This window comes from Protomyctophum bolini (genome assembly GCF_963924005.1).
Source record: "Protomyctophum bolini genome assembly, chromosome: 14".
NCBI lineage: Eukaryota > Metazoa > Chordata > Actinopteri > Myctophiformes > Myctophidae > Protomyctophum > Protomyctophum bolini.
Window position 1 is genome coordinate 4,658,612 of NC_137875.1, and position 27,172 is coordinate 4,685,783.

At 43.9% G+C, this 27,172-nt stretch overlaps 1 protein-coding gene across 5 annotated transcripts; it reads right to left on the bottom strand.

Moving 5' to 3' along the window:
• Positions 1–639: 639 nt before the first annotated feature.
• Positions 640–25,325, bottom strand: LOC308328554 (LIM domain-binding protein 1-A-like). Of its 5 annotated transcripts, none has more exons than XR_013965307.1 (12): positions 24,987–25,322; positions 21,788–21,890; positions 19,863–19,907; positions 18,911–18,986; positions 13,310–13,412; positions 11,367–11,539; positions 9,939–10,109; positions 8,857–8,934; positions 8,000–8,123; positions 7,003–7,215; positions 3,012–3,933; positions 640–2,765 (listed from the first exon to the last, which is right to left on the bottom strand). XR_013965307.1 is itself a non-coding variant. In XM_080782465.1 (11 exons), the coding sequence occupies exons 2-11, from the start codon at positions 21,805–21,807 to the stop codon at positions 5,345–5,347; spliced, it is 1,110 nt and encodes a 369-aa protein (XP_080638591.1). In that variant the 5' UTR covers positions 21,808–21,890; positions 24,987–25,325; the 3' UTR covers positions 3,942–5,344. The 5 variants fall into 5 exon arrangements, 2 of the variants coding, with proteins under 2 accessions (XP_080638591.1, XP_080638590.1); XR_013965308.1 differs by having other exon boundaries at positions 7,073–7,215; positions 24,987–25,320; XR_013965309.1 differs by lacking the exon at positions 24,987–25,322 and having other exon boundaries at positions 7,073–7,215; positions 9,939–10,061; positions 21,788–21,885.
• Positions 25,326–27,172: the final 1,847 nt, after the last annotated feature.

Below are 27,172 nucleotides of genomic sequence, written 5' to 3' on the forward strand. Positions count from 1 at the left end.
CAAGACTATTCTTTTTTTTTTGTCATTTATAAAACGTGTGTGAGAGTTTCAACTAGCACATAAGTAACCTCGGCCTCTATATAGCATTCCTTACTCAGCTCATGGCGGCTATAGTCCCAGACTCTATATAGCATTCGGAGATTGTGGAATACCGGTAGTTGTCTGGCTACGCGAGACTAATCAGGCAGGAACAATCAAACGGAACTTCTGTTTCCCTCAAACCGGAGGAATATAACAATAAAAGCTCTCGTATAGCCTGCAGCTTTTATTGAGAAAAATCGGTTTGAGGGAAAAGGAAGTTCCCGGAAGATTGACGACTACAAAACAATGACTACAACATGACATAGCGATATCATCCTGATGACTACAAAACAATGACTACAACATGACGTAGCGATATCATCATCCGCTCCTGACCGGATCATAAACCCAGAAAAGGAATGCTACCACATAAGACATTTAGTTCGTATTGGGAATAGCTCTTCATCCAGTTTGCAACGATGAAATAAATACTTTCCCTGGAAATCACAATGATTTGCTCAAAGTTAAGGAATCTCAACAACAACAAAAAAGGGGGGGGGGGGGAAATGCATATACATAAATATATAAATAAAACATAATTAGCCTATGTATAATAGTTTTTTGCAGAGTTTATTTATTAAAAGATCAGATCCGGAGGTTTAAGGGGGTTACAAATCGTGATTGTGTTTTGCTTTCTCTCATGTTCACATGCCCACTAAAATATGACATCTGTAGTAAAGAGCATAAGTGGCCGTCTAAGTGAAAATGTATTCTTTATTAATACCATACATTAAATTTTCCAATGACAGAAATTAGGCAAAAAATATAATATATATATATCAAATCACCCCTATGGGGAGGGGGGAAGGGGGGGGGGCTCCTGCTATGGGGTGAGTTGCCATTCCATCTTTGTCTCTCAAATGATATACCCTATTCCCTAAATACTAGTGTCCCAAGTTGTCTACTATGGGGAATGAAGGGTCCTACTGTTAGGATGCATGTGCCCCCTGGTCTCCATTCTGTCCGCCTGCTGAACTGCTAGAGCAGAAACGGTAGACCGGGGGCTTTGTGTTTGTGGTGGACGTGAAGACAACAAAGATACAGGTTTTTTTTTTAAACACAAAGCAGCCTAAAAACAGCTCAAGCCTGATTTATACTTTGTTGTTGTACGACAAAGAGTATAAATTAGGCATCAAGAGATGGATTTACATTTACAGACAAGCCGTTTCTGCTAAAGATCAACAGAGATTTGTGTAATAGTAGTGGGGCTGCTCGGGTCGGCAGGTCATTCATCCGCTCGGGGAGAGGGAGACCCCTGGTGGTGAGATCTGCGAATCACTACTCCACCACACGCTAGCTAGAGAGAGAGAGAGACGCCAAACACAGTAGTGCATTCTGTGTATCTAGGTCGAATCACATGAGACTGGCCGAGTCTGTCTTTAACGCTTATGTAACAATTTGAAGGACAACACCCCATGCTTCTGACACATGTATGGGTTCGGTCATTTTACTGGGCAATTTGTGGATGTATTCATCAGTGACAGGCTTCCAGTATATCTCAACAAGACACCGCCTGTAGCCTACGTTCATTCTTAAGTCTGTGGTTCCCAATGGGACTAAAACACAGTTTCAGATCAGCTGGAGTCCTTCGGCTGCGATGACTCAGCAGTCAAATAGATAAACATTGCTAACCACTTAATTCCCCAACTACTTTGTCGCAAAAAAGAAAAAGAAAAAAGTATATATATCCGTAAAAAAAAGCCTACGGTATATACTTTGTCATACGCAATGAGCCTGTGAGCTTGTAGAGCTGCCATTTTTTGTAAATGCTAATGTTTTTTTTTTCCCAAATTTGCCCAAAATAAGAACGGCAAGACATGGTTTTAAAGGACTGGACACAGATCAGCGTCTAAAAGGAATGACCCCCAGATGACATGACGTGACGGAGCGACTGTCTAAAGCTCTCCACACGACACCAACAGCATTATGGGTAATGTAGTACATTATGAGCTGAGCCCAAACAGAAGCAAAGTATATAGAAAAATAAATACAGTTTGGTTGAAATGAAGCCAAAATGCTCTTCTCAGTGATTGTACCCTTAAAAATCATGTTCAAAAAACATTTTAAAGAGGCTTTTTTTTATCATATCTTTACATTAGATTGGGTTTTTCATGGTTCTATAAGGGAGGAATACACAGAATAACCTTTACAGAAAACTACGAGCTAAAATGTACAAGCACATACACCAAAAAAAAAACATAAGCCAAAAAAAAAAACACTTAACAAAAACAAAATATCATATTGTAAATAATTATCTAAAGAATCTTACATGTATAGCTCCTTGGTCTGTAGCTTTCTAAATTGTGATTAAAAACATTCCTGGGAAAACTTAAGTTAATACAAAAGTCTTATTTTACAATGCTGTCAAAATTCTTTTTTGTAATGTTTTACAAATTTGAGAAGGTTTCATATACGTCGACTCGTATTTCTTATGGAGAGGACACCCCCCCCCCCCCCCCCCCCAGATAAAAGATTTGAAGGCCAAAGCAAATAGTTCTGAAGGGGACAAGACAAGATGCAAGCTCAGAATTTATAGTGTGGAAACAGTTTTCCATGAGGGACCTGCTTTGGACTTGAAAGCGGAATATATATAAACGCCATCGTACGACTGTGTCACTTTCCCGAAAAATATGTACCTTTTTTCGGGGCGAGTAATACAGTCATACTGCGGCATATAAATTCGGCTTAAAGGTAGAGTAAGTGATTTCACTCAAAAAACCTTAGGTTTCGTTTTTGGCTGTGGGACCTAAGCCTTCGTCCAATCAGGATAGAGAATCAAAAACGAAACCTAAGGTTTTTTGACCCCCAGGGGTTAACTGGGGACAGGGAGGAACTCCTTATATGGTCAGCACACTCTATAGTAGAGAGGATTATCACAACAAAACAAAAAAATAAGTGATATTTGAATTAAGTGAAATCACTTACTCTACCTTTAAAACCAAAACGAGACGCAGTGCCGTATAAAACTAACCTGACGCTGCCAGATCCAAGAAGCTTGCTACACAAATTTGTTAACATGGTTACCCAATACCGCCCCCATCTGGCAGAGTCAGGTTAGTATAAAAAAAAAACCCCGGTCTGACTTTCTAGCATCAAAGTCAGCGGGGGCGTCATCGTAAAATGTCACTGTAACGTCCCGTCTCAGGTTGATGACATCATCAAGCAGACTTGCATGAAAGTTTAACCATCACAATAATAATAATAATAATAATGATTCTAATAGCGATACTTATACATTTATATAGCATTTACATGTCCCGTCACAGGTGTCAGGTGTGTCGCATTATACACTTCTCACATTTTTAGTAATGATAATTAAGAAAGAACAAAAAAATACACTGTCAAATTCATAAGAAAAATAGATAGTTACAGTGTGGAAAAAAACAGTGCAAAGAATATTCTGGGGTTTGTTTTTTTTTGTTTTGTTTTGTTTGCTTGTCTTGTTTTATTTTTAAGAAATCGTTTTACAAAAATAAAAAAAAATTCAAAAGAAAAGAAAATCAAAACGTATAAATAAAAAAAAAAAAAATCAAAATAATAATCACACTTCTGCAGCGTCTGGTTCTCTGGTCCAGACGTGGTGCGTACGTACCACTTCTCTCCAGTACCTCAATGTTTTATGCCGTGTGTGTGTGTGTGTGTGTGTGTGTGTGTGTGTGTGTGTGTGTGTGCTTGCGTGCGTGTCAATGTGTCAGTATTTTAGTGTGTATGTTTGGGAGTGTGTGTGTGTGTGTGTGTGTGTGTGTGTGCGTGCGTGCAATTGTACGTGGGTGTGTTTAAGATTTAGCGTAGTGGTTCTCAACTCCGGTCCTCAAGCTCCGGCACTGTACAGGTTTTTGTTCCAACCAGGTCCTACAAAAACAAATAATTGGGAGTTTTTAAAAACCGGAGGCGTTGTAGAATGTTTTATTCTAAAAGAGTACACAGCAGTTTTTTTTTTTTAGTTTTTTCTAAACAGCCTGAAAAAAAAGTTAAAAGGAAATATAACTTGAAAGCATTTTTTTTTTGTGTGTCTTTTGCCTGTGACATGAGCACAACAGAAACCAAGAGGTGCGTTGTCAATGGAAACGCAACACAGGAGAAGAGAGTGAGAGACCCGAGGTTGGAACAAAAGAACCCGCTGACCTGGTCGCCATGGCTAGCACTGACAGGATACACACACCGCGCCCTCTGACTCTAAGACACGGCGGCGGAGTGTGCTAATGGGGGAAACATGTACGCAACACTCCGCCAGTCTCGCCAGGCTAGCCATGCACCGCCACCGCTACGACTAACACTGACACCAGAACCAGCAGAGAGTAGTAGAGCAGGAGAGTAGCGACACGCTTTGATCTCGCCGCAAAGCAAAGGGGTGCCTTTGGGCTAATAGTTCCAAACATTGGAACTATCCCATTGAGATAGAATGATAGCACTTCCCGCATTCCATAATGTTACAAAGGGAGTCAACGCTTAGTGTCGCCACTCTCTTACTATGTTACTCTGAACCGGCACACAGCGACAAGGAGACCAGGGGGCCAAGGCTGAGCACCACTGAGCATGTGCGAGGAGTGTGAGGTCGAGAGAGCAAGGGTTTGTCGTCGTGACCAGTCTGGCTTTTTTTCTTTTTAAACGTCGACGACACACAGAGTGCTTTTTCCCCCGCCGCGGTCAATCGGCTAGCAACTGCCTTTTTACCCTAAACGCGCCGCGACCTCCTATAATAACAACAAACACAAACAAACAAAAACTGTCCGTAGCAGTGAGCACACGAGGTGCTCCAGAACCCCCCTCCCCCTCCTCTCCCCCCTCTACGGTGTCGGCCCGGCCTGCACCACGGGCGGGGAGGCGGGCCTTAAGTGCTGGGAGCTCAGAGCATCTTTCCTACAGCAGTGATTCTGGTTCTCAACCTTTTCTGGACCAGTAGGGCCCACTTGAAAAAAATCTGGCCCGCCCCATTTGACCACATGACACGGCAGCAAGTGGTCAGATGGGTGGGCCACAAGCATTTTTTTTTTCTAGAGCATGCTTAGTTTTTAAATGACCAACTCACTCAATGGATTCCGTTCCTGGCTGCTTGGATCGGGTGAAACTAACGTAGTATACGTTTAAGTTCCTTCATGTCTTAAAACGTTTTTTTCCCCCCCGTTGCTTTGACAATTATTTGGGGGGGGTCCCACTTTGGCATCCCCCCCCTCGCGGCCGAGGGGCGGCCCACCAGTGGGCCCCTCGCGGCCGGCCAGTGGGCCTCTCGTGACCGAACCAAAAGGGTTGAGAACCAACTGATCTACTGGGACGACTGGGAGTCATTCTTGCTCTCCTGGCTGGAGGGAGCCTTGTTGTTCCAGGGCGAGTGAGCCCCCAGCGCAGCGGGTGAGCTGTGGAAACTGTCCTCATCTTCCAGGCCATTCGCCCCATCAAACTGTGTGTTCTCCAGGCGCGTTATCAGACGCTCGTCCTCGTCACCAAACTCCCCGCCCATCAGTGTGGGCTCTCCCACCATCATCACGTCCTAAAGGAGGGACAGCAAGGGAGCCGGTACACATTATCCCCGTATTACAGGGGGTTTGGTGACGCGCTTTGGAATGACTTGACTTGCACGGATGGGGCTGAAAATGTTTGGGTTTTTTTGGGGGGTTGGGGGGGGCTTTTTAACGTGCGATGTGATTAAGTCTCATTTCAAAACAAAATTTTACATTTAGACAATACAGCTGCTTGATTGATTAATTGTCAAAATGTCACTTGAGATGGAGATGAAATGCATTGATTTGATAATGCAAAAGTTTTTTTTTTTTTGGGGACCTGTCTGCCTCACTGAAAGTGACAAAATGTCAACTTTTTTAAACTCTCCACATCCCTGAGAGGCTGATAATGTCGTCCCCATGCCCGGAGGGCCAATCCCCATGCCCGGAGGCCAAAATCACGACTCGACATGACACTGCTCTGGCACCATTTAGGGTCTCCTCTCTACCCCCGACCGACCAAGACAGCTCAGTTAGACCACGGCGCCCTGACTCCCTGCCCGCCGCTGCTCTGGATGACCGGCCCTTCCTTCCTACTGGCCAGCAGCGTGTGGAGGACATCCCTGATCCTTCAGCACTGCATCGTCATGGGGGAGGCGGGGGGGGGGTTCATTCCAACTCGGGTCTCGTTCTTTCAACCAACCAGCCAGCCGGCAGTCAGCCGAGTAAGCTTGGGCTGCAGCTGTGCGGCCGTTGTGTTGCTGTGTGCTCTGAGACAGGCTTACTGGTACCGCTGTGTTGTTACTGGTACCGTTGTGTTACTGGTACCGTTGTGTTGCTGTGTGCTCTGAGACAGGCTTACTGGTAAACGTTGTGTTGCTGTGTGCTCTGAGACAGGCTTACTGGTAAACGTTCTGTAGGTTCAGAGGTCACTACAGTGGACTTAAAGAGAAGGAAACCTTGTTCGAATCCCAATTAAAAAAGAAAAAAAAATCAGAGCAAGGTCATCCTCTGACCACAAACAGGAATGAAGGAACCTGTAAAAAGCTGTGGTCTTCTGCGACCCCCCAATACAGAACCTGTGTCATATGAAATGAAACCATCTGTGCCTCTTTTCCGTTATTTAGAGGTTAACTTGTACCTTTTTCATAAAGCCTGAAGCCCCTATACTAGGACCAGGGACTGTCCTTCACTGGTTCACATCAAGGGGGTCTTTATACTATCAATTACTACTAAAAAAATACTAGACTAAAACCTCATTGTCTTCATGTTGGAATTATAAACAATCACATCTTCGGGTGTCTATCCTGGACTACCCTGCTACACCCTAAAAACCTGCTGCTCTGATCTGCAATGTCCGGTGTGCGCCGGTACCCGCACACACAACTAATTAGAACTCGGGTTTTAAACAAAAAAGCCTCCATTCTGAACCACTTCTCTAAAGGTATACATCTCCCCACCCCCCCCTCAGTCTTATGGCTACCTGCATGGTTCCCTTCCCTGCTCGTCTGGGAGACAGAGAGAGGTCAAGGAGATGGCGTGCTGACCGGTACCTGGTTGGAGAGAGAGAAGCTGTTGGCCGGACTCTTCTTCTTGCTGTTGGCGTTGCTGTTGCTGCCCGCTCCGGAGCTCATGGTGCTTCCGCCCGACACCTTCCGTTTCCGGCGCTTGTTGGGCGCTTGTCTGGCTGGCTCGGCTGTAATACGAGGAGGACCGAAGGAGGACGAAAGGAGTTAATAATGCCCGTTAACGTACTTAGAATTCTGCAAATTCAAAGAACATTGGATGGATAACATTCATACTTAACCCATTTTGGGCGGGAACCCCTTTTGGTGTTTTAAACATTATGTTATAATTTAGCTATTGAAAAAATAGCAGATCTACAAGTCTGCTATTGTAGGTCTGCTATTTTTGAAAAATCGTGAAAATGTGGCACAGATTTTGAATATATATTCTTTCCGAGCAAACGTTTTTAACTCAAAACATTGCTTCTGGGGAGTCCCTGGAACAACATATTTTCAGATGGGGGTCGGGCATTTTATAATTTCTGGGGTCCTTGACATGAAAACTGTTTGAGAACCACTGACATAGAAACATACAACATAAAACTGTCAGCATTTAGAAGACATTCGTAGAATCGTCCTCAGGCCTAAACGGGTTAAGACTACAAGAGGATAAGTTCTATAAAAAAGTGGGATCTCTTCTTCCAGCCTATCGATAATGTATGAGGAATTCAATTAATGTATTTTGTAATATGAACAATGCATTCTTTCGTTTCCTTTTTGTCCCTTGCTTTGTCTTTTTTTGTATTGTCCGTTTCTTTTTCTTGTCTTTTTTTCTTTCCCGTTTGTTGTCTTTTTATCAATACAAATTAAGAGAAATTCTGCAACTTTTGTAAAAAGTTTGTTTTAAAAAAAAAGGAGTGGTCATCCAGTGGGTGGGTATGCATGCGTGCGTGTGTGTGTGCGTGTACACGTTACCGGGTGGTGCCACCATCCTCTGCCACTTCTGGAAGAGGCAGGTCTTGAGACAGTCTCTGGGACTGAGGCTGTAGGTCTTGTGTCTTGACATCAACTCCTGCATGGGCTCCAGGATCACACATAGCTGTGGGAGATGAACACATGAATGAATGAATGGAGAGCTGTGGGAGATGAACACATGAATGAATGGAGAGCCAAGTGGTAGAAAGGTGCATGTTGGCCTGGGCCGTGGCTCAGCGATCCAGACACCTTGGCTGGTGGTAACCCAGTCTGGGTTCGACTCCCGATCCCGACGGCCTTTACTGCATGTCTTCCCCCCCATCTCTTTCCCCATTTCCTGTCAGCCTACTGTATGTCCCTCCATGAAAAAAATATAAAATAAAGGCGAAAGCCACAACAACAAAAAAGATGCATGATATGACTGTTTCCTTTTTTTTTAAATGGAAATTTGATAATTAACCGGTGAATTGGAAAAAGTGACTTGGCAAAAGTATGTGTGTGCACGCGTGCACGGAAGAGAGTGACATACTGTAGAGGCCATTACTCCGGTGTCTATATCACAAAATAACTTTCTAGACCCTGAGTGGAAGAGCTAAAAAAACGGTCGCTTCTTTGCACCGTTTCACAGAGAAGTCTTGACAATTTCCCTCCCGACAAAACAGGCCCCCAGAGTCACTAATGCACCCACCAACGCAGCCAATTGGGTTTGTTTGCGACGCCTGGCCAAGCCAGAGACACTGCGGAGGAGGATTGAAACCCCCTAGTGTCCTCCACGGTGTGGTGGGCAACCATTCCACGGTGGATTAACTACAAACAAAAGGTTGAAGCCGGACGGCACTGACTGGACATGTACTTACACGGAGATAGTTGAGGGTGGAGTTGGACAGCCCACATCTCGTAATGTTTTTAGCCAGCTGATCCAGCATCTGAGGGTCCTGAATGTGTATACAAAGAAAAACAGCTGTTGTAAATGACAAAAATAACATATGAATGACACAGTGTTGATTTCGTCGACGACTACCTTTTTTCACACACGAAAACGAAATGGAAACCAAATGAAAACTAAGCTACGATGACTAAAACCAAAACTAAATATACAATTTCGAAATAAAAACTAGACTAAAATGTTAGTCTAGTCTAATAGTATGACTAGAGATCCAGTATAAGTGATTTTACACTTGGTTGCATGCTGAAAATAGCCGATCTACAATAGCAGATCTACAAGCTCACAACGTGTCGCAGTGCAACGCGTTGTGAGCTTGTAGATTTGTAGATTTTCAGCAAGTGTAAAATCAGTCACTACGAGGGCATCGCCAAAACACATTTTATTTGACTAAATCAACTGTAGACTGTAGTCCCCTAAAATCTTATGATATTTAGTCGACTAAAACTAAAGACTAACACTAAAACATTCCAGGCGACTAAAATGCGACTAAAACTAAATTAAAACTATTCAAAAGACTATGACTAGTAAAAACTCAAATCAAAATGTGCTGCCAAAAACAACACTGGAATGACGTGTGTGTGTGTGTGTGTGTGTGTCAGGGGGACCTACGTGCATGGCCAGGATGCTGTGTGTGTGTGTGTGTGTGTGACCTACGTGCATAGCCAGGATGCTGCGCGGTGTGTGTGTGTGTGTGTGTGTGTGTGTGGGGGGACCTACGTGCATGGCCAGGATGCTGTGTGTGTGTGTGTGTGTGACCTACGTGCATAGCCAGGATGCTGCGCGGTGTGTGTGTGTGTGTGTGTGTGTGTGTGGGGGGACCTACGTGCATGGCCAGGATGCTGTGTGTGTGTGTGTGGGGGACCTACGTGCATAGCCAGGATGCTGTGTGTGTGTGTGGGGGACCTACGTGCATGGCCAGGATGCTGTGTGTGTGTGTGTGGGGGACCTACGTGCATGGCCAGTATGCTGTGTGTGTGTGTGTGGGGGACCTACGTGCATGGCCAGGATGCTTCGCGGTAGGACTTCTCGGTGTTGTCTGATGCTGAAGTGCCACGTCTTGATCCTCATCATGTCGTCGAACATGAACTCCAGGTACAGACGGCCCTCCACGCACACCTGTATCGGAGTGGACAGAAGCTGGTCACCACACTGAGGCGTGTGGTTCTGGGCCAGAACATGGACTTCGGATTAGGGGCTAGTGGGATCCGTTAAAAACAAGGAGGAAACCGGGATCCAACATTGACGTTTTAAAATCGGGTGCATGCCTTTGGTTTAGACATACCATTGGTCCGATATATCTCAAACCGCTCTCACCCTAACCCTAACCTCCCACGGGGCAGCACACCTAAACCTAACCTTAACCCTCTCCCAACCCTTAACACACCCCTCACCAACCTTTATCTGGTCGTCTTAACACACCCCTCACCAACCTTAATCCGGTCGTCTTAACGCACCCCTCACAAAGCAAAGTAAAGCAAAGTTCTTTGTTTACCCAGGGAAGTGGACTAAGCTTGAGATGCTTGTTTACAGCAACACCCTGCTCATAGAACATTTCATGGTAGGGGTTCAATGCCTTGCTCAAGGGCACTTCAACGGTGGTAATTTAAACGTGCCGGTCCGGGGATTCGAACTGGCGACCTTCCGGTATCAAGACCACTCCGCAAACCGTTCGGCCACCGCTGCCCAACCTTTATCCAGTCGGACCAATGCTATGTCTAACCAATGCTATGTCTAACCAAAGTATGCCTCCCCATTTATCACATATGGCACATGAACTGGGTATGCATACTTCAACGTATGCTATACAATAACAGTTCTCAAACATTCACATTTCAAGGACCACCATAAACCCTGTAGTGTATTTTTGTCGGACTAAAACTAAGACGAAAGATGTTCGTCGACTACCTTTTTCACTGACGAAAACCTAATGAAAACTAAGCTATGACGACTAAAACTAAGACTAAATATATTGACAATTTCGACAACAGCTAAAAACTAGAACTAAAATGTTAGTAATAACAATAAGTAAGTAATTTTACACTCGGTTGCATGCTGAAAAGTGCAGCAAGTGTGCATGCAGCAAGTGTAGAATCAGTTATCACGACAACATCAAGGCCCGCCAAAATACATTTTAGTCGACTAAATCAACTGTAGACTTAGTTGACTAAAATCTTATGACATTTAGTCGACTAAAACTACACTAAAAGATTCCAGGTGGCTAAAATGTGGCTAAAAAAAAAAACAGGTTGTGAGCCCAAGACGTCCACAGACGTCCTGGGAAATCCCCCCCTATGTCTGCGGACATCTTAGCAAAAAAAAAGAAATGTAAAAAGTGGGCACCCTGGGTTACAATTTTGAAAGTGTTGTGTGGGCAGTGGCACACAATGTGTTAAGTGCAAAGCGCCAAGGGCCCGACTGTACCTGTGTAAACATAGGCTTGCCATTCTGAGTCACCATGGTACACTGGTCACAGTCTAGCGACACAAAGTTACTGTGAAAGGACTCTTTGGGATGCTTCAGCACGTAGAACAGCTCGGTGGCGCCCCCCTCGAAGATACTCCGGAAGTACCGCGGGATGAGCGTCCGGCCGATGGCTGTGGACGGAGGAAGAAGTGGACCGCTACAGGTTACGTTAAGGTTGAGTCATGGGTGACAAATATGAAACACGGTGGTATTTATCATAACGTGAAACGTACACAGACTGACTTAACCCATTCTGACCTGAGATCAGATTCTAAAAATGTCTGTTTGAATATGACAGTTTTCTGAAAAAGCTTATGTTTCTATGTCAGTCGTTCTTCGATTTTTCAAAAATAGCAGACCTACAAGCTCGTAGCGCGGCACTCGGTGGCGCGCTATGAGCTTGTAGATCTGCTATTTTTAAATAGCTAAAGCATAACATAATGCTAACACCAAAACGGGTGCCCGGCTGCCCGCCCAAAATGGGTTAACTATAAGGACCATACCGGTGGTCGGGCGTGTTTGGCCCACTGACTAACAACAACAACGCCTGTGTACTTAACCCATTTTGACCTGGGAACGATTCTACCAAAATGTCTTCTAAATCTTGACAGTTTTCTGGAAAAAAAAACCTATGTTTCTATGTCTGTCAGTGATTCTCAAACTATTTCATGTCAAGGACCCCAAAAATGATATGTAATTGGCCGCTGACCCCCATCTGAAAATATGTTGTTTCCGGAACCAAAATTTGAGTTACAAACGTTCACTCTGAAAGAATATATAATCAAAGATTTGTGCCACATTCTTCTAAAATAGCAGACCTACAAGCTCATAGCGCGGCACTCGGTGCCACGCTATGAGCTTGTAGATCTGCAATTTTTCAATAGCTAAAGCATAACTTAATGCTTAAAAGTTAAAACACCAAAAGGGGTTCCCGTTCAGAATGGGTTAATCCATTACTGCCAACCAATTTCCAAAGAACAAAATTGTTTGTTTGATTTCAGAGGAAACTAGACTCGAGTTAATTTCGGTACGTTATGAAAATATTTTATTGTCAACGCTATACGCTATAATCATTCTTTAATGCGGATTGATTTGAAGTGTAGTGACAGAAAATGAATACATTTAGAATGATTTATGAACTAAACTCAAGTGTACTATTTATCCAAAATTGATTCATAACTCATTCAAGTTTGGAAACGGTTTTAATTACTTTGGAGAAAATGGGAGGGAAGCAAGATGTGAAAACAAAACCATTAATCCTCTGGAGTCGGCCATGCCAGCCCAGCCCTGAAGAAAAACGATAGTCATTTTGTATTTTAAAATAAAATGCCAGACACAGGAATATGGTCAATGTTTTATGTACAAACTGCAATATACTCTCATGGGCAAACCGATACCGGTATGGTCCTTTAAGTAAAAATAAATTAACCCATTTAGACCTGACGATTCTACAAATGTCTTCTAAATCTTGACAGTTTTCTGAAAAACCCATGTTTCCATGTCAGTGGTTCTCAAACTATTTCATGTCAAGAACCCCTAGAATTATAATGTATTTGGCCGCCGACCCCAGTCTGAAAATATGTAGTTCCAGGGACCCCCCCCAGAAGCAAAGACTTGAGTTAAAAACGTTCGCTCTGAAAGAATATATATATATTTATACGAATTTTCAAAAATAGCAGACCTACAAGCTCATAGAGCGGCACTCGGTGCCACGCTATGAGCTTGTATATCTGCTATTTTACAATAGCAAAAAGGATAACGTAATGCCTAAAACACCAAAAGGGGTTCCCGCCCCAAAATGGGTTAAAAAGAATTAAGGAACAGAAGAACGATGCAGTATAAACCTAAATATTGACATTATAAATACATACTGTATCGTTTGGGACATTATAAATACATACTGTATCGTTTGGGACCGTCTTCCAGGCAGAAAGTGATGGTGAGCATGGCGTCATCTTCAAAGAATTCCGTGGTGAAGGCGTCCCACCAGAGATTGTCACATTCCTGGAGGAACAGAGAGAAACAACATGCATTCAGTTCAGTAGGAAATTAGGAGGGAGTGGAGTGGAGCGTGCACATCATTTTATATATATACTTTTTATCCATTACGATCTTTTGTAACCCATTTTTCACCCGTGTCAATTATCTAATGTGATCCTGGGCTCTACACACCCTCCACCAACCGTGTCCCCATATATGGGGGACATGGGGAGAGCAACGGACTTGAACTCATGCTTCCTTCATGCCTGAGTGTCCAAGTTGCTGATAGGCGGGTGTTTCCCTGGTTGGACGTAGCGCGTGGAAGGAACACGTTATTCCAACCAGTTCCTTTCCCCTCCATCATTATATTCTGAATCAACGCCACAAGAAGCTGACCGCCTCGACAATTGTGAATTCTGAAAACAAAAAAACTAAACCAGCTGTGGCAGGTTGTAATAATAATGCAAGATCGAATCACAGAGGACACAATAATTTGTTGTTAAAATCTAAGAAATGTAGATTTTGGGTGTCCTGACGCTTTTAATGCTCAACTTAAGGCCAGGCCAACAAACGCCGTATCAGACCCAGCTTTCAGTTGACCAATAGAGAGTACCGGTATGCACATGCATGATTTTCCCATCAGGACACCCCCCCCCCCCCCCCCCCATCTAGACTAAGTGGCAAAACATTGAGCAGCATGTGAGAGTGTTGGAGTTTGGAAGCGCTCGTTGGAAATCACTCAACTGTCCTTTTTCTAAATGTCACATAATGCAGGAGGCAGCAAAATGTTGCGTTATTGAAAACAAGCACTTCCAAACTCTGACACTTAGAAAAATAATCAAATGCAGGGCATTTCTTGACAGAAAGTAGCTCTTAACGTTTCTATGGTGGATTTTTATGAAACAAAAACGTTGCAGATAGAAAGAGGATAATTCAAGCTTTTCGTCCAGCTGCAATGTTGGTGAGTTTAACGTTGTTTAATGCAATCAGACAGGACTTTTCTGTTTGGATGTCAAGGCCAGAAAGTAGTTTTTTGCCGCATAACTTCCAGGTACGATGATGTCACGCGCATACCCTCTAGACTAGAGGAATTTCAAGTAGCAGTTTCTTTACCTGCTGCAACGTCATCTATAATAACTAGACCTAATTGACTCTTATTGCAGAAAATGGATCACAACCTCTTCACACATAAGACTAACCCACCCAGTGCTGCAGGGTGGTTGTGAGCTCAGATTGATAATACACCATCCATTAAAAAACAACAAACCCATTCTGAGAAAAACTTTATAAATAAATCTAATAATAATAATAATAATAAACTTAAAGCTGCTATAAGCAATAATATGTCAAAATTGCTGTCTGTCTGAATACAAAAAAATCACACCCGTGTGAACTGAGTGGTGCAACTCCCCTCTCTATGCTGTTAGGTTAGGGTTTTGGGTAGGGTCTCGGTCTAATGACAGTCAGACCAAGGTTAGGGTTTTGGGTAGGGTCTCTGTCTAATGACAGTCAGACCAAGGTTAGGGTTTTGGGTAGGGTCTCGGTCTAATGACAGTCAGACCAAGGTTAGGGTTTTGGGTAGGGTCTCTGTCTAATGACAGTCAGACCAAGGTTAGGGTTTTGGGTAGGGTCTCGGTCTAATGACAGTCGGACCAAGGTTAGGGTTTTGGGTAGGGTCTCTGTCTAATGACAGTCAGACCAAGGTTAGGGTTTTGGGTAGGGTCTCGGTCTAATGACAGTCGGACCAATAGTATGTGGGAACTAAATCCTGTACCCAACACCGTCATAAACTGCTGGATGTCCTCCACTGTACAGGACATTGTTTGTAACTTCGCATCATCGGCAAATAGTACATTTGGCAGTACATTTGACACAGAGCAAAGACCATTGAACATTTAGGGACCCAGAACAGAGCCTTGAGGGACTGGCGTCAACAATAGAAATGAACAAATACAAACTGGTTTGAATAGAAATAAAGAATCCTTAAATCCTAAATAAAACAAAATGTATGGTGTTTGGAAACCGCCAGATATTCAGTTAAAAAAAATATAGAAAGAGTATATGAAAACTAATTATTGGGAGTGATTCTAGAGACCATAGGCTCTGCTGGAACCCCCATATAGATTATCTGAGGGTCAAGATGGCAAGGAGCATCACAATCATAAATTAGGCAAAACATCTACTCCAGCCCAGCGCATTACACAGTCTGTACTGAGCAATGATCCTACCCTACCTGAACCACTGCTCTGAGGTCTGGGGTAACACCTACACATTACACAGTCTGTACTGAGCAATGATCCTACCCTACCTGAACCACTGCTCTGAGGTCTGGGGTAACACCTACACATTACACAGTCTGTACTGAGCAATGATCCTACCCTACCTGAACCACTGCTCTGAGGTCTGTGGTAACACCTACACATTACACAGTCTGTACTGAGCAATGATCCTACCCTAACCCTACCTGAACTACTGCTCTGAGGTCTGGGGTAACACCTACACATTACACAGTCTGTACTGAGCAATGATCCTACCCTAACTCTACCTGAACCACTGCTCTGAGGTCTGGGGTAACACCTACACATTACACAGTCTGTACTGAGCAATGATCCTACCCTACCTGAACCACTGCTCTGAGGTCTGGGGTAACACCTACACATTACACAGTCTGTACTGAGCAATGATCCTACCCTACCTGAACCACTGCTCTGAGGTCTGGGGTAACACCTACACATTACACAGTCTGTACTGAGCAATGATCCTACCCTAACCCTACCTGAACCACTGCTCTGAGGTCTGGGGTAACACCTACACATTACACAGTCTGTACTGAGCAATGATCCTACCCTAACCCTACCTGAACCACTGCTCTGAGGTCTGTGGTAACACCTACACATTACACAGTCTGTACTGAGCAATGATCCTACCCTACCTGAACCACTGCTCTGAGGTCTGTGGTAACACCTACACATTACACAGTCTGTACTGAGAAATGATCCTACCCTACCTGAACCACTGCTCTGAGGTCTGGGGTAACACTTACACATTACACAGTCTGTACTGAGAAATGATCCTACCCTACCTGAACCACTGCTCTGAGGTCTGGGGTAACACCTACACATTACACAGTCTGTACTGAGAAATGATCCTACCCTACCTGAACCACTGCTCTGAGGTCTGGGGTAACACCTACACATTACACAGTCTGTACTGAGAAATGATCCTACCCTACCTGAACCACTGCTCTGAGGTCTGGGGTAACACCTACACATTACACAGTCTGTACTGAGCAATGATCCTACCCTACCTGAACCACTGTTCTGAGGTCTGGGGTAACACCTACACATTACACAGTCTGTACTGAGCAATGATCCTACCCTACCTGAACCACTGCTCTGAGGTCTGGGGTAACACCTACACATTACACAGTCTGTACTGAGCAATGATCCTACCCTACCTGAACCACTGCTCTGAGGTCTGGGGTAACACCTACACATTACACAGTCTGTACTGAGCAATGATCCTACCCTACCTGAACCACTGCTCTGAGGTCTGGGGTAACACCTACACATTACACAGTCTGTACTGAGCAATGATCCTACCCTACCTGAACCACTGCTCTGAGGTCTGGGGTAACACCTACACATTACACAGTCTGTACTGAGCAATTATCCTACCCTACCTGAACCACTGCTCTGAGGTCTGGGGTAACACCTACACATTACACAGTCTGTACTGAGCAATGATCCTACCCTACCTGAACCACTGCTCTGAGGTCTGGGGTAACACCTACACATTACACAGTCTGTACTGAGCAATGATCCTACCCTACCTGAACCACTGCTCTGAGGTCTGGGGTAACACCTACACATTACACAGTCTGTACTGAGCAGTGATCCTACCCTACCTGAACCACTGCTCTGAGGTCTGGGGTAACACCTACACATTACACAGTCTGTACTGAGCAATGATCCTACCCTACCTGAACCACTGCTCTGAGGTCTGGGGTAACACCTACACATTACACAGTCTGTACTGAGCAATGATCCTACCCTACCTGAACCACTGCTCTGAGGTCTGGGGTAACACCTACACATTACACAGTCTGTACTGAGCAGTGATCCTACCCTACCTGAACCACTGCTCTGAGGTCTGGGGTAACACCTACACATTACACAGTCTGTACTGAGCAGTGATCCTACCCTACCTGAACCACTGCTCTGAGGTCTGGGGTAACACCTACACATTACACAGTCTGTACTGAGCAATGATCCTACCCTACCTGAACCACTGCTCTGAGGTCTGGGGTAACACCTACACATTACACAGTCTGTACTGAGCAGTGATCCTACCCTACCTGAACCACTGCTCTGAGGTCTGGGGTAACACCTACATTACACAGTCTGTACTGAGCAATGATCATACCCTACCTGAACCACTGCTCTGAGGTCTGGGGTAACACCTACACATTACACAGTCTGTACTGAGCAATGATCCTACCCTACCTGAACCACTGCTCTGAGGTCTGGGGTAACACCTACACATTACACAGTCTGTACTGAGCAATGATCCTACCCTACCTGAACCACTGCTCTGAGGTCTGGGGTAACACCTACACATTACACAGTCTGTACTGAGAAATGATCCTACCCTACCTGAACCACTGCTCTGAGGTCTGGGGTAACACCTGCAAATCTACTATAAATTCACTGATTACACTACAAAAAAACGACCACTAAGATATGCAGGATACCGGGACCACACACCAGGACCACACACCGTTTCGACAATCACGCCTTTTGAAGTTCATTCACGGTCAATTTTAAAATCCTGCAAATTATGTATGAAGCCTCAAGATATAATCAATATCACAACTAAGCTCACACAACGCACAAATCTTGCCATTTTCTGCAAAAGGTTTTCCCCCGAAAAACGGATGCTGGGTTTTAAGTGGTTAACGACGCCATGGTGAAACACAGGTGCCACACAGAGACAGACAGGTAGGTAAGTTACTGTATAAGGAAATATAATGCACTGGTTGCGTAATGCATCCCCATCAGGAGGAAAGAAAAAAAAAGCACCAGCTAAAGAGCTACACTTTGGTAGCACACTTGGTCATTATCAACAGCTGGCGTTCCAATTACTTTAGCCGAGACCGGTTTGATAATCCTATCAGGGCCTGCATGTAAATGTAGTCAGGGAATTCTCAGGCTCCATTTCCCCCACAAAATAACTAGCATTGTAAGTCGATCCATACGAGTCTGTGGGGAGGGAAAAAAGAGTAATGGAATATGCTGATAGGAGAGAGAGAGAGCCTGCAGGAAGGAACAGAATGTAGAAGTAATATCACACAATACCGAGTTTCGGGAGGCCCGCGACCATCACCTCGCTCCAGCTCTCGGAATGTGTTCATTATGACAATTCATGGTGATATTAAAAACGTACTGCTGCAGAATCGGATACCTTTTTAATCTCAATAATCTTAATTCTATTGTAAATGCATTATGGACTATATCTCTCACCTCCGACCAGTTCTGTAGCCTCTTGTTGAGCTCAAATATCCGGTAGTCTGTCTGGTTCCCGTACGGTGTGGGCCTCCTGGATAAAAAAAACACACCCAAGAATTAGCGCCACAGTTTGATTCAGTGACCCGCAGCACAGACATAGGATAGCTGTATAAGTATCGTTACTTACTACTAGTCTAACATATGCAGCTGATATACCTTCGAGCACAAGTTCAAAAGCCACAATCAGAGACGGACTAATTTTAATTAAAGCTTATTTTAACCAATCTGTGTGGTAAAGTATGTTAATACAATATAACTAACACGTCTGCAGGGGTTGGGAGGTGGGCTCCCTACTATTCTATTAACCCATTTAGGCCTGACGTCGAAATTTAAAAAAGAACGTCTTCTAAATCATGACAGTTTTCAGAAATACCTATATCAGTGGTGCTCAATATTTCATGTCCCATGAAGGACCCCAAAAATTATATGTAATTTGTCACTGAACCCCATCTGAAAATATGTTGTTCCAGGGACCTCCCAGAAGCAAAGATTTGAGTTAACAACATTAATTCTGAAAAAAATATAGATTCCAAATTTTCACGATTTTTTAAAAATAGCAGACATACAAGCTCGTAGCGTGGCACTCTGTGCCGCGCTATGAGCTTGTAGATCTGCTATTTTTGAACAGCTAAAGTAAAGTAACAGGGGTTCCCGTCCAGAATGCGTTAAGACATTCAGATGCTGATGTTGAGCAGGAAATGTCAAAGTTATTTGAAGCCTTTTGAAGATTCTTTATTGTATTTTGGACTTTGCTGCAAATTATCTTTCTCTGCCAGGAGAGAAACTAAGATGTCAGAAAAACACAACTAAACCTCAAAGCCATTACATTACATAACAACCCCAAACTGCGTGTTTAGAATATAAATAGTGGTGATAAATATAGGATGCAAAATGGAAACGCACTCACCCCATTCCAGGCTCCATATATGATGGTGGGTACATTGGAGTGGGCCTGTTAAAAGAATGGACTACGGTTAGCTATGCTTGAAGTAATGCTTACATACTGTACGTCGTGCATATTTGGTAATAAAACCCAGGAAGTCTACAACATATTTATTTTACTGCAGGCCAACTTGGCATCATTGCATTTTTTTTATTTCATGCAACCACTTAACCCATTTTGGACTGAGGTCGATGAGAAAAAAGGCTTCTAAATCATTTTTTCTGAAAAACCCATGTTTCTATGTCAGTGGTGCTCAACCTTTTTCATGTCAAGGACCCCCAGAATTATCTCTATTGGGCCACGGACCCCCATCTCAAAGTATGTAGTTCCAGGGACCCCCCAGAAGCAAATATTTTCATTAAAAATGTTCGCTCTGAAATATATATATTCAAAGGTTTGCGCCACATTTTCACGACTTTTCAAAAATAGCAGACCTACAAGCTCGTAGCACGCCACTCAGTGGCGCGCTATGAGCTTGTAGATCTGATATTTTTCAATAGCTAAAGCATAACGTAATGCTAACACCAAAAGGGGTTCCCGCCCAAAATGGGTTAAGCCCTTATAAAATTTGTCATACAAGGAACAGCTAAACTCAACAACAATGGGATTTGTGCAGAATAAAACAAACAAACGCACAAGAATTCAGGCACTACAACAACTAAAAGTCTAACACGGGAGGCGGTTTGTAACTAAAAACCTCACAGCAAACCAATTTAATCACCACTGCAGCTGGTAACAGGAGCTGGGGCTGTCTGTGGGCAGGCATGCCTTGAGGCTAGCCTGACACTTGGTTTTAATGAAACCTTTTCTACGCATTCTGTCTAAAGCCTTTCAGAGAAACCGCTGTGGACCGAGTAGGACAAAATGATCAATTAAGTAGGTGTGTAAGAAGAAAATAGAAGATAACACTTATAGTACCCATATTATGTTTTAGGATAATGTTATCCCAGAAACACCGGTATTAGCACCAAGATGGATTTACTGATTATAGGCGAAGTCATGATGTAAATTCCTTCGCTCAGATGAGATTGCACAAAACGTAGTGCTCTAATGTTGGATGGTTGGAAGGGACTGTGATGAATACAAATGTGGATCCCAAAGCTCTGGTTGTGTATTGACAACACCTTAAGGGCCCGGGGTTATATAATCCATTAATAAAATGTGCCCGGCATCGTTTATACGGCCCGGACCACTTTTACAGACGGACCAGATGTTGTTGTGAATGTCTGTGTAGCAGCTAACAACAGCCACAACACTATGGATGCGATCGACAACAACGGGAGGTATAAGATAACGAGACTAGCGACTGGCCCGTTAAACACATAACCTTTTTTTAATAATTAGGCGGGATGATTTAGTAACGTTTTAAGATTTTCGTTGTCGTCGGCTAAACAGGCAGGGAACAATTTCGATGACGTGTCACTGTTGTGCGACACCGAGGATTGCGCAAACAAGCGCTTCTAGGCTGTAGAGCGATGCGACCCAGTTTTTTATATCACTAATTTGACGGAGATTAATCAATCTCCGTCTCGGGGCACATGACCGTACTGTACTAAGTACCATGACGGACATCTACGTCATGGGCCCTTAAACTGTTTATAGTGGTTTGTTCTTTAGTTTTTTCCCGAAACGCAAATTCATAACACCTTGTTTATGGTTTCACAATATGTGGCACTTCAACATAGACCCCCCCCCACTATCATCATACATAATCGTATTGCCAATACACAGACCTTATACAATAATGGAGGGCCACAACTCAAAAGCTTGAATATGAGACACAAAACAGTGAGACAAAGTTTTTGGTACTCTGAGCTTTCTCCTTCTCTCTCTCTCTCTGCCCTATATAGGACAAGCCGGTGGGTGTTTTTGGCTGTGTGGACCCTTACCCCACATCTCTGTCCAGCATAGCGCCCGGGTGGAAGGGGGGAAAGGTGCTGCCGTTGGGGGGCTCCTTAGGGGAGTACAGCTTGAACGACTTTGACGAACAGCCTACGGAGAAGAAGCACAAAGTAAAACAAGATTTAGAAGAGGTTTCACAGGTTCACACCCATCAGGTATTATGTTCAAATGACGGTCAACTCTTAATCTCTGCAGGGCCCACTTCATTATTGAGATGCATTCAAAGTGAAAGTGTAATAGAAAAAAAAGAAAGAAAAAAAAAAACAATTTCCTGGCGTTTTCATTTCCTAATGCATGGTTATTAATCCAGTAAATGGAACGAGGAGCGGCTTTATTAGATTTGTTGGCAGACAGCGATCTGTGTGGAAACGATTAATGAAATGAAGGAATGCTTGCTTTAGGGAACACGGTGAGTCGAGGCCTAGCATGTTCTTTGTGCTCATGTACCGTCCTCATTATAGGAAACCCTCCTCTCTCTCTCTCTCCCCTCTCTCATACAGCCCCATCTCATGTGATCCCACAACCACACTCTTCTGCGCTGTGTGTGTGTGTGTGTGTGTGTGTGTGTGTGCGTGTGCGTGCGTGCGTGTGCGTCTCTCTCTAGTTCCGCCCATCCCCCACTCCCTCTGCCCGGCTGTTGTTAACCCTTGTCTGCCCAGATAAGCCATTCATGCTGAAATAACACAGGGGGGATTTAAACAGAAAATATATCTCTACAACCATCAAATATCTACTGAGGTGAGGTGACAGAAAAGAGAGTATGGATGGGGATACAGTTAAGTCAAACACACGTATAAATCACAGAACAGAATTATTGTTATGTATCCATGGATTAGGCTTATGGACGGACGGTCTTTCCCCAACAAGGAATCCTTGTGCAATCCTGCACATATACATTCCATGTATTAGGATTATACTGTAACTGTAGTGTCTGATTATACTGTAGAAGTCAGAGACGAGATCCAAAAGCAAAAGCTGAGAAAGGCAGCACTGTCTGTGAGAACGGTACAGGTTTAGAGAGAGGAGGCGAGTGAGTGTGTCGTCCGCATCACTAATATCTACCTGGCCATCTTCCACTGCTGCACACTACAGCCACTCTCATATCAAACAACAATCACTGGCTCTCAACAAGAACATAGCAGAGCCAGACCGCCCCATTTCCGATGTGCAACACTGTCATGCAACCAAGTATACAAATCTGCCTTCATCCCCTTCTGGTGCGGGAACCTCTTTTGGTGTTTTAATAAGCATTATGTTATGCTTTAAGGGTTTAAGCTATTGAAAAATAGCAGATCTTGCAAGGGTGCCGTGCTGCGAGCTCGTCGTAGCGCGGAAAATGTGGTCGCAAATCTTTGCATATATATGTTCTTTCAGAGCAAACGTTTTTTTAACTCAAATCTTTGCTCCCTGGAATAACATATTTTCAGATGTGTGTGTGTGTGTGGGGGTGGGGTCGGCGGCCAATTACAGATAATTCTGGGGGTCCTTGACGTGAAAAAAGGGTTGAGAACCTCAACCACTGACATCATAGAAACATAGGTTTTTCAGAAAACTGTCAGGATTTTAGAAGACATTTTGTAGAATCCAGTGTCAGGGTCGTAAAGGGGTTGTTGGTGGGCCCAAATAACAGTCAGACCAGGTCACGCTCTCCTCCCCTTTACTATGGGGGTGACAATGCTCTGGGGAGAGTTCTCAATGGTTCTCAATGCATCACCTCTGACCCAAAGACCCCCCCCACCCCCCCCTAGCTAGTAGCTACACCAACAAGGAGCAACAGACAGCATTCAGCCCCATTTAACGAACCATTGTTCAACTTGGTGCAAAAAGGCAACCTTCCTCTAGACCAGCACCACCCCTCGTTTGTTAGACAAGATAAAAGGATGTTATCAAGGAAGGACTACATGTTTTTCTTCCACAGACACAAATCATGTTCACATTCAAAGACACACATCATTCTGTTCAACAAACCTCCACAGTGCTAGCCTAGGAGCCTAAGTGTAGACTCTCATAGACGTATTTTATCGACATTTTTCCAACGTCAGAATCGATAAAATACATCCATGAGTCTAAAACGTTAGGCTGCTACGAGCCCCACAAACCGAAAGCCATGAGCCTCCGTTCAAAGTGATCCCAGGCGTATTTTAGGATCCAATCTAACTCAGGCAACCATCCGATGATAATCTTCAGGGCTAGACATAAACGCTGGAAACAGGAACATCTTTCTTGCCCATTTCAGAAGTCTGGGATACATTTTGTTTGTATTTGGTAGGCAGTAGTACCGCCTTCCCAAATACAAAACAAAAGGTATCCAGGGTTCTGGAAGGGGCTACGGAACACCCAGAGTGAGGATACATAATACACTGTACATAAATATGACTTCCATCATTTGTCTGTCATTTAAATGTTTTGATGAATTGAGTATTTATTATAAAAGGACCCCAATGGATGGAAACAAGCCTATCCTGTGATTAAAATCCTCTTGAGCAGACCGTTTTTAAACTGCTAATGAAGTATCCAATCAATCAATCAATAAATCAATCGATTCAGTGCACAGGCAGTGCCCAGTGGATGCTGTTGACCAGTCAGTCACACAACGACAAGCGGGGCTATAGAAATTAATACTTTTGATTGAAGCAAATAATCAACCATTCCATCCATTACGTTCTTGACTGGAGGTGTGATGCAAATTACTCTGGCTCCAATGAAATGATGATACCTAGAAGGCCTGGCTACAACACACTACACAGCGAACCGTACCACAAAAATATACACTAGCATCTTTTAGACCTCGAAGACGTCCACAACAATATAATTGCGTTAAAAACGAAAGAAGAGACGTTGGTTACGTTTAACTGGACTGTCGAACGGTGTTGATTTATTGCCACACACTAGACTGAACAGCCCCATAACATTGTGAACTGGCGAACTGCCTTGCAGGGGCTGCATTCATTATGCAGAGAGAGGGAGAGAGAGAGGACCGACCGACATTGCTAAAGCTATTTTAGTTGCTGAATTATTACCCCCAGCCTAGAGAGAGATTCATGCATATCGCTCACTGTGGATCAAACGGGGCTATTACAATATACATAACGCAATTAAGACTTGTTTTGATTCATTCATTGGGCTCTTCTTTCCACTCCCGAACAATCTACGTTTACGGTTCTTGTTGTTGTTTTGTTTTTTTACCTGCAGAGAATGGGGGGGTTCACCAGCACCGAAACGCGGTGTGTCTAATGCAACACCTCGGTCCCGGTGTTTCGGGGCCTCCTCTGCGGGCTGAAGGAGCTCCTCTTCCACGCCGATCTCTCTCTCTCTCTCCCCGGACCCCCCGATCCAAAACAACAAGGAGAGAAACAAGCGACCCCCTTCGAGTCGAAACAAACTGCTTCTTCTTAAAGTTTGGGTTTCTAGAGATTTGTAAATAAAAAATAAAAAACGACCATTTGTTTTGGGGGAGCCGTAACGGTCTCTCTCTCTTCTCTCTATACTACTCCAAGTAGAAACCAATGTACAGAGCCGAGGAGAAGAGCCTTTGTTCCTGCTAGAGGAGAGAGAGAGAGAGAGAGAGGCTAGACACGAACAATGGCCCCGCCCCCCGCAGCACTATAGGCCGCGGTACGACCGTGTCGCGTCGCTGTACACCCCCCCCCCCACACACACACACACCCCCCCCCCCCCCCCAGATCTGTTCTTTTTGGAAAGCAATAGCCTAGATACCCCCCTTTCCCCCCTTCACTGTATATGTTTCTTTTCCCTTTTTACCTCCTTTGTATGATACAGTAACATTCCTGTTCTGTTCTTTGGCTCTAAAGAAGTGTCTATTTGTACGTCTCTAAATGTTTTGATGAATTGAACAAGGTGGACCCCTCTTGTAAACAAGTGTAATGCTTTAAATTATTTGGGTCGTCCACTCACAGTTAACAGTCTTTGTATTGAGTTTGTGCTTGAAATGTACTGTAATTCTGCAAACTGTTAATAAATAAATCAATTAATCAATCAATCAAACTCCTCCCGTCCACCCCTTATCAGACCATTCAGTGTGAAGTGAACACACCACTAGCCTGATTCTCAACCTTGTTGTTTTTTTATTCAAGCCTTAATAATAATAATAATAATTACTTGCACAAGCAGAGCGCGCAAGTAATAGTTTCGCCGGCTCGTATGCACCGTCACAGCCAACCCGCCACTTTTGATGCGTATGCACCGTCCCAGCAAACTGTGCCCGATTTGCTGGGACCAGATTACATGGTGTGTGTATATGTATAACTAGCTCTCAATGATGACGTAAGAAATATGTGGATTAAAGGACCCAATGCCAGAGTGTAATTGGTTTTCGATGGTGACGTAATGACGATATGTTTTAGTGTTGGGAGGATTAAAGGTAATGCTCCTGTGTATACATGTATGTAATCTGGCACCACTGCCGTATCAGCCACAGTTTTCTGGGACGGTGCATACGCATCAAAAGTGGTGGGTTGGCTGGGACTGCGTACGGCGCAAAGTAACCACAGTATACCTGCTAATCAAATTACAAATTACATATACATATATACATAGTATATAAGACAAGCACGGAGCCACGTGGTGGAGAGCTTGGTGAGGTGACAACAACCAACCAGCAACCCACCAAAGACCCAAAGGAGCTGGTTCTGGAGAACCACCAGAGGGGGAAAGGGTCCACCAGCCCCCAGCACTATAGCCTGGGACGCATACCCTCTTCAGCCAGGTTTCTGATTGGGAACCCGAACCCTAACCTAACCCTAACCCTAAACCCTAACCCGATGATGACTGTCATGTTGTAGTCACCGGTTTGTAGTCATCAGGCCAAGAACGACCAAACCGGAATCGGAATTACCCCAAATAATTCCCCACAAATCAAGGGCACCATTTAGATTTAGACCCGACACCAGATTCTACAAATGTCTTCTAAATCCTGACAGTTTTCTGAAAAACCCTATGTTTCTATGTCTGCGGTGCTCAAACATTTTCATGTCAAGGATCCTCAAAAATATATGTAATTGGCCGCCGACCCCCCATCTGAAAATATGTTGTTCCAGGAACCCCCCAGAAGCAAAGATTTGAGTTAAAACGTTAAAAAACATGTTCAAAGATTTGCACTGCATTGTCACAAAAAAAATTTAAATTGCAGATCTACAAGCTCTATGAGCTTATAGATCTGCTATTTTTCAATAGCTAAAGTATAACATAAACACCAAAAGGGGTTCCCGTCTAAAATGCGTTAAGGCGTACCCAATAAAAGCAAATACGTACTTCTTGGAATAGTTTGTTTGGTACTATATATCTATCTTTTATTCCAACTAGTAGTGGCTGGCGAGACTAAATACAAACAGGGGGGACCAAAACAAAGCGAC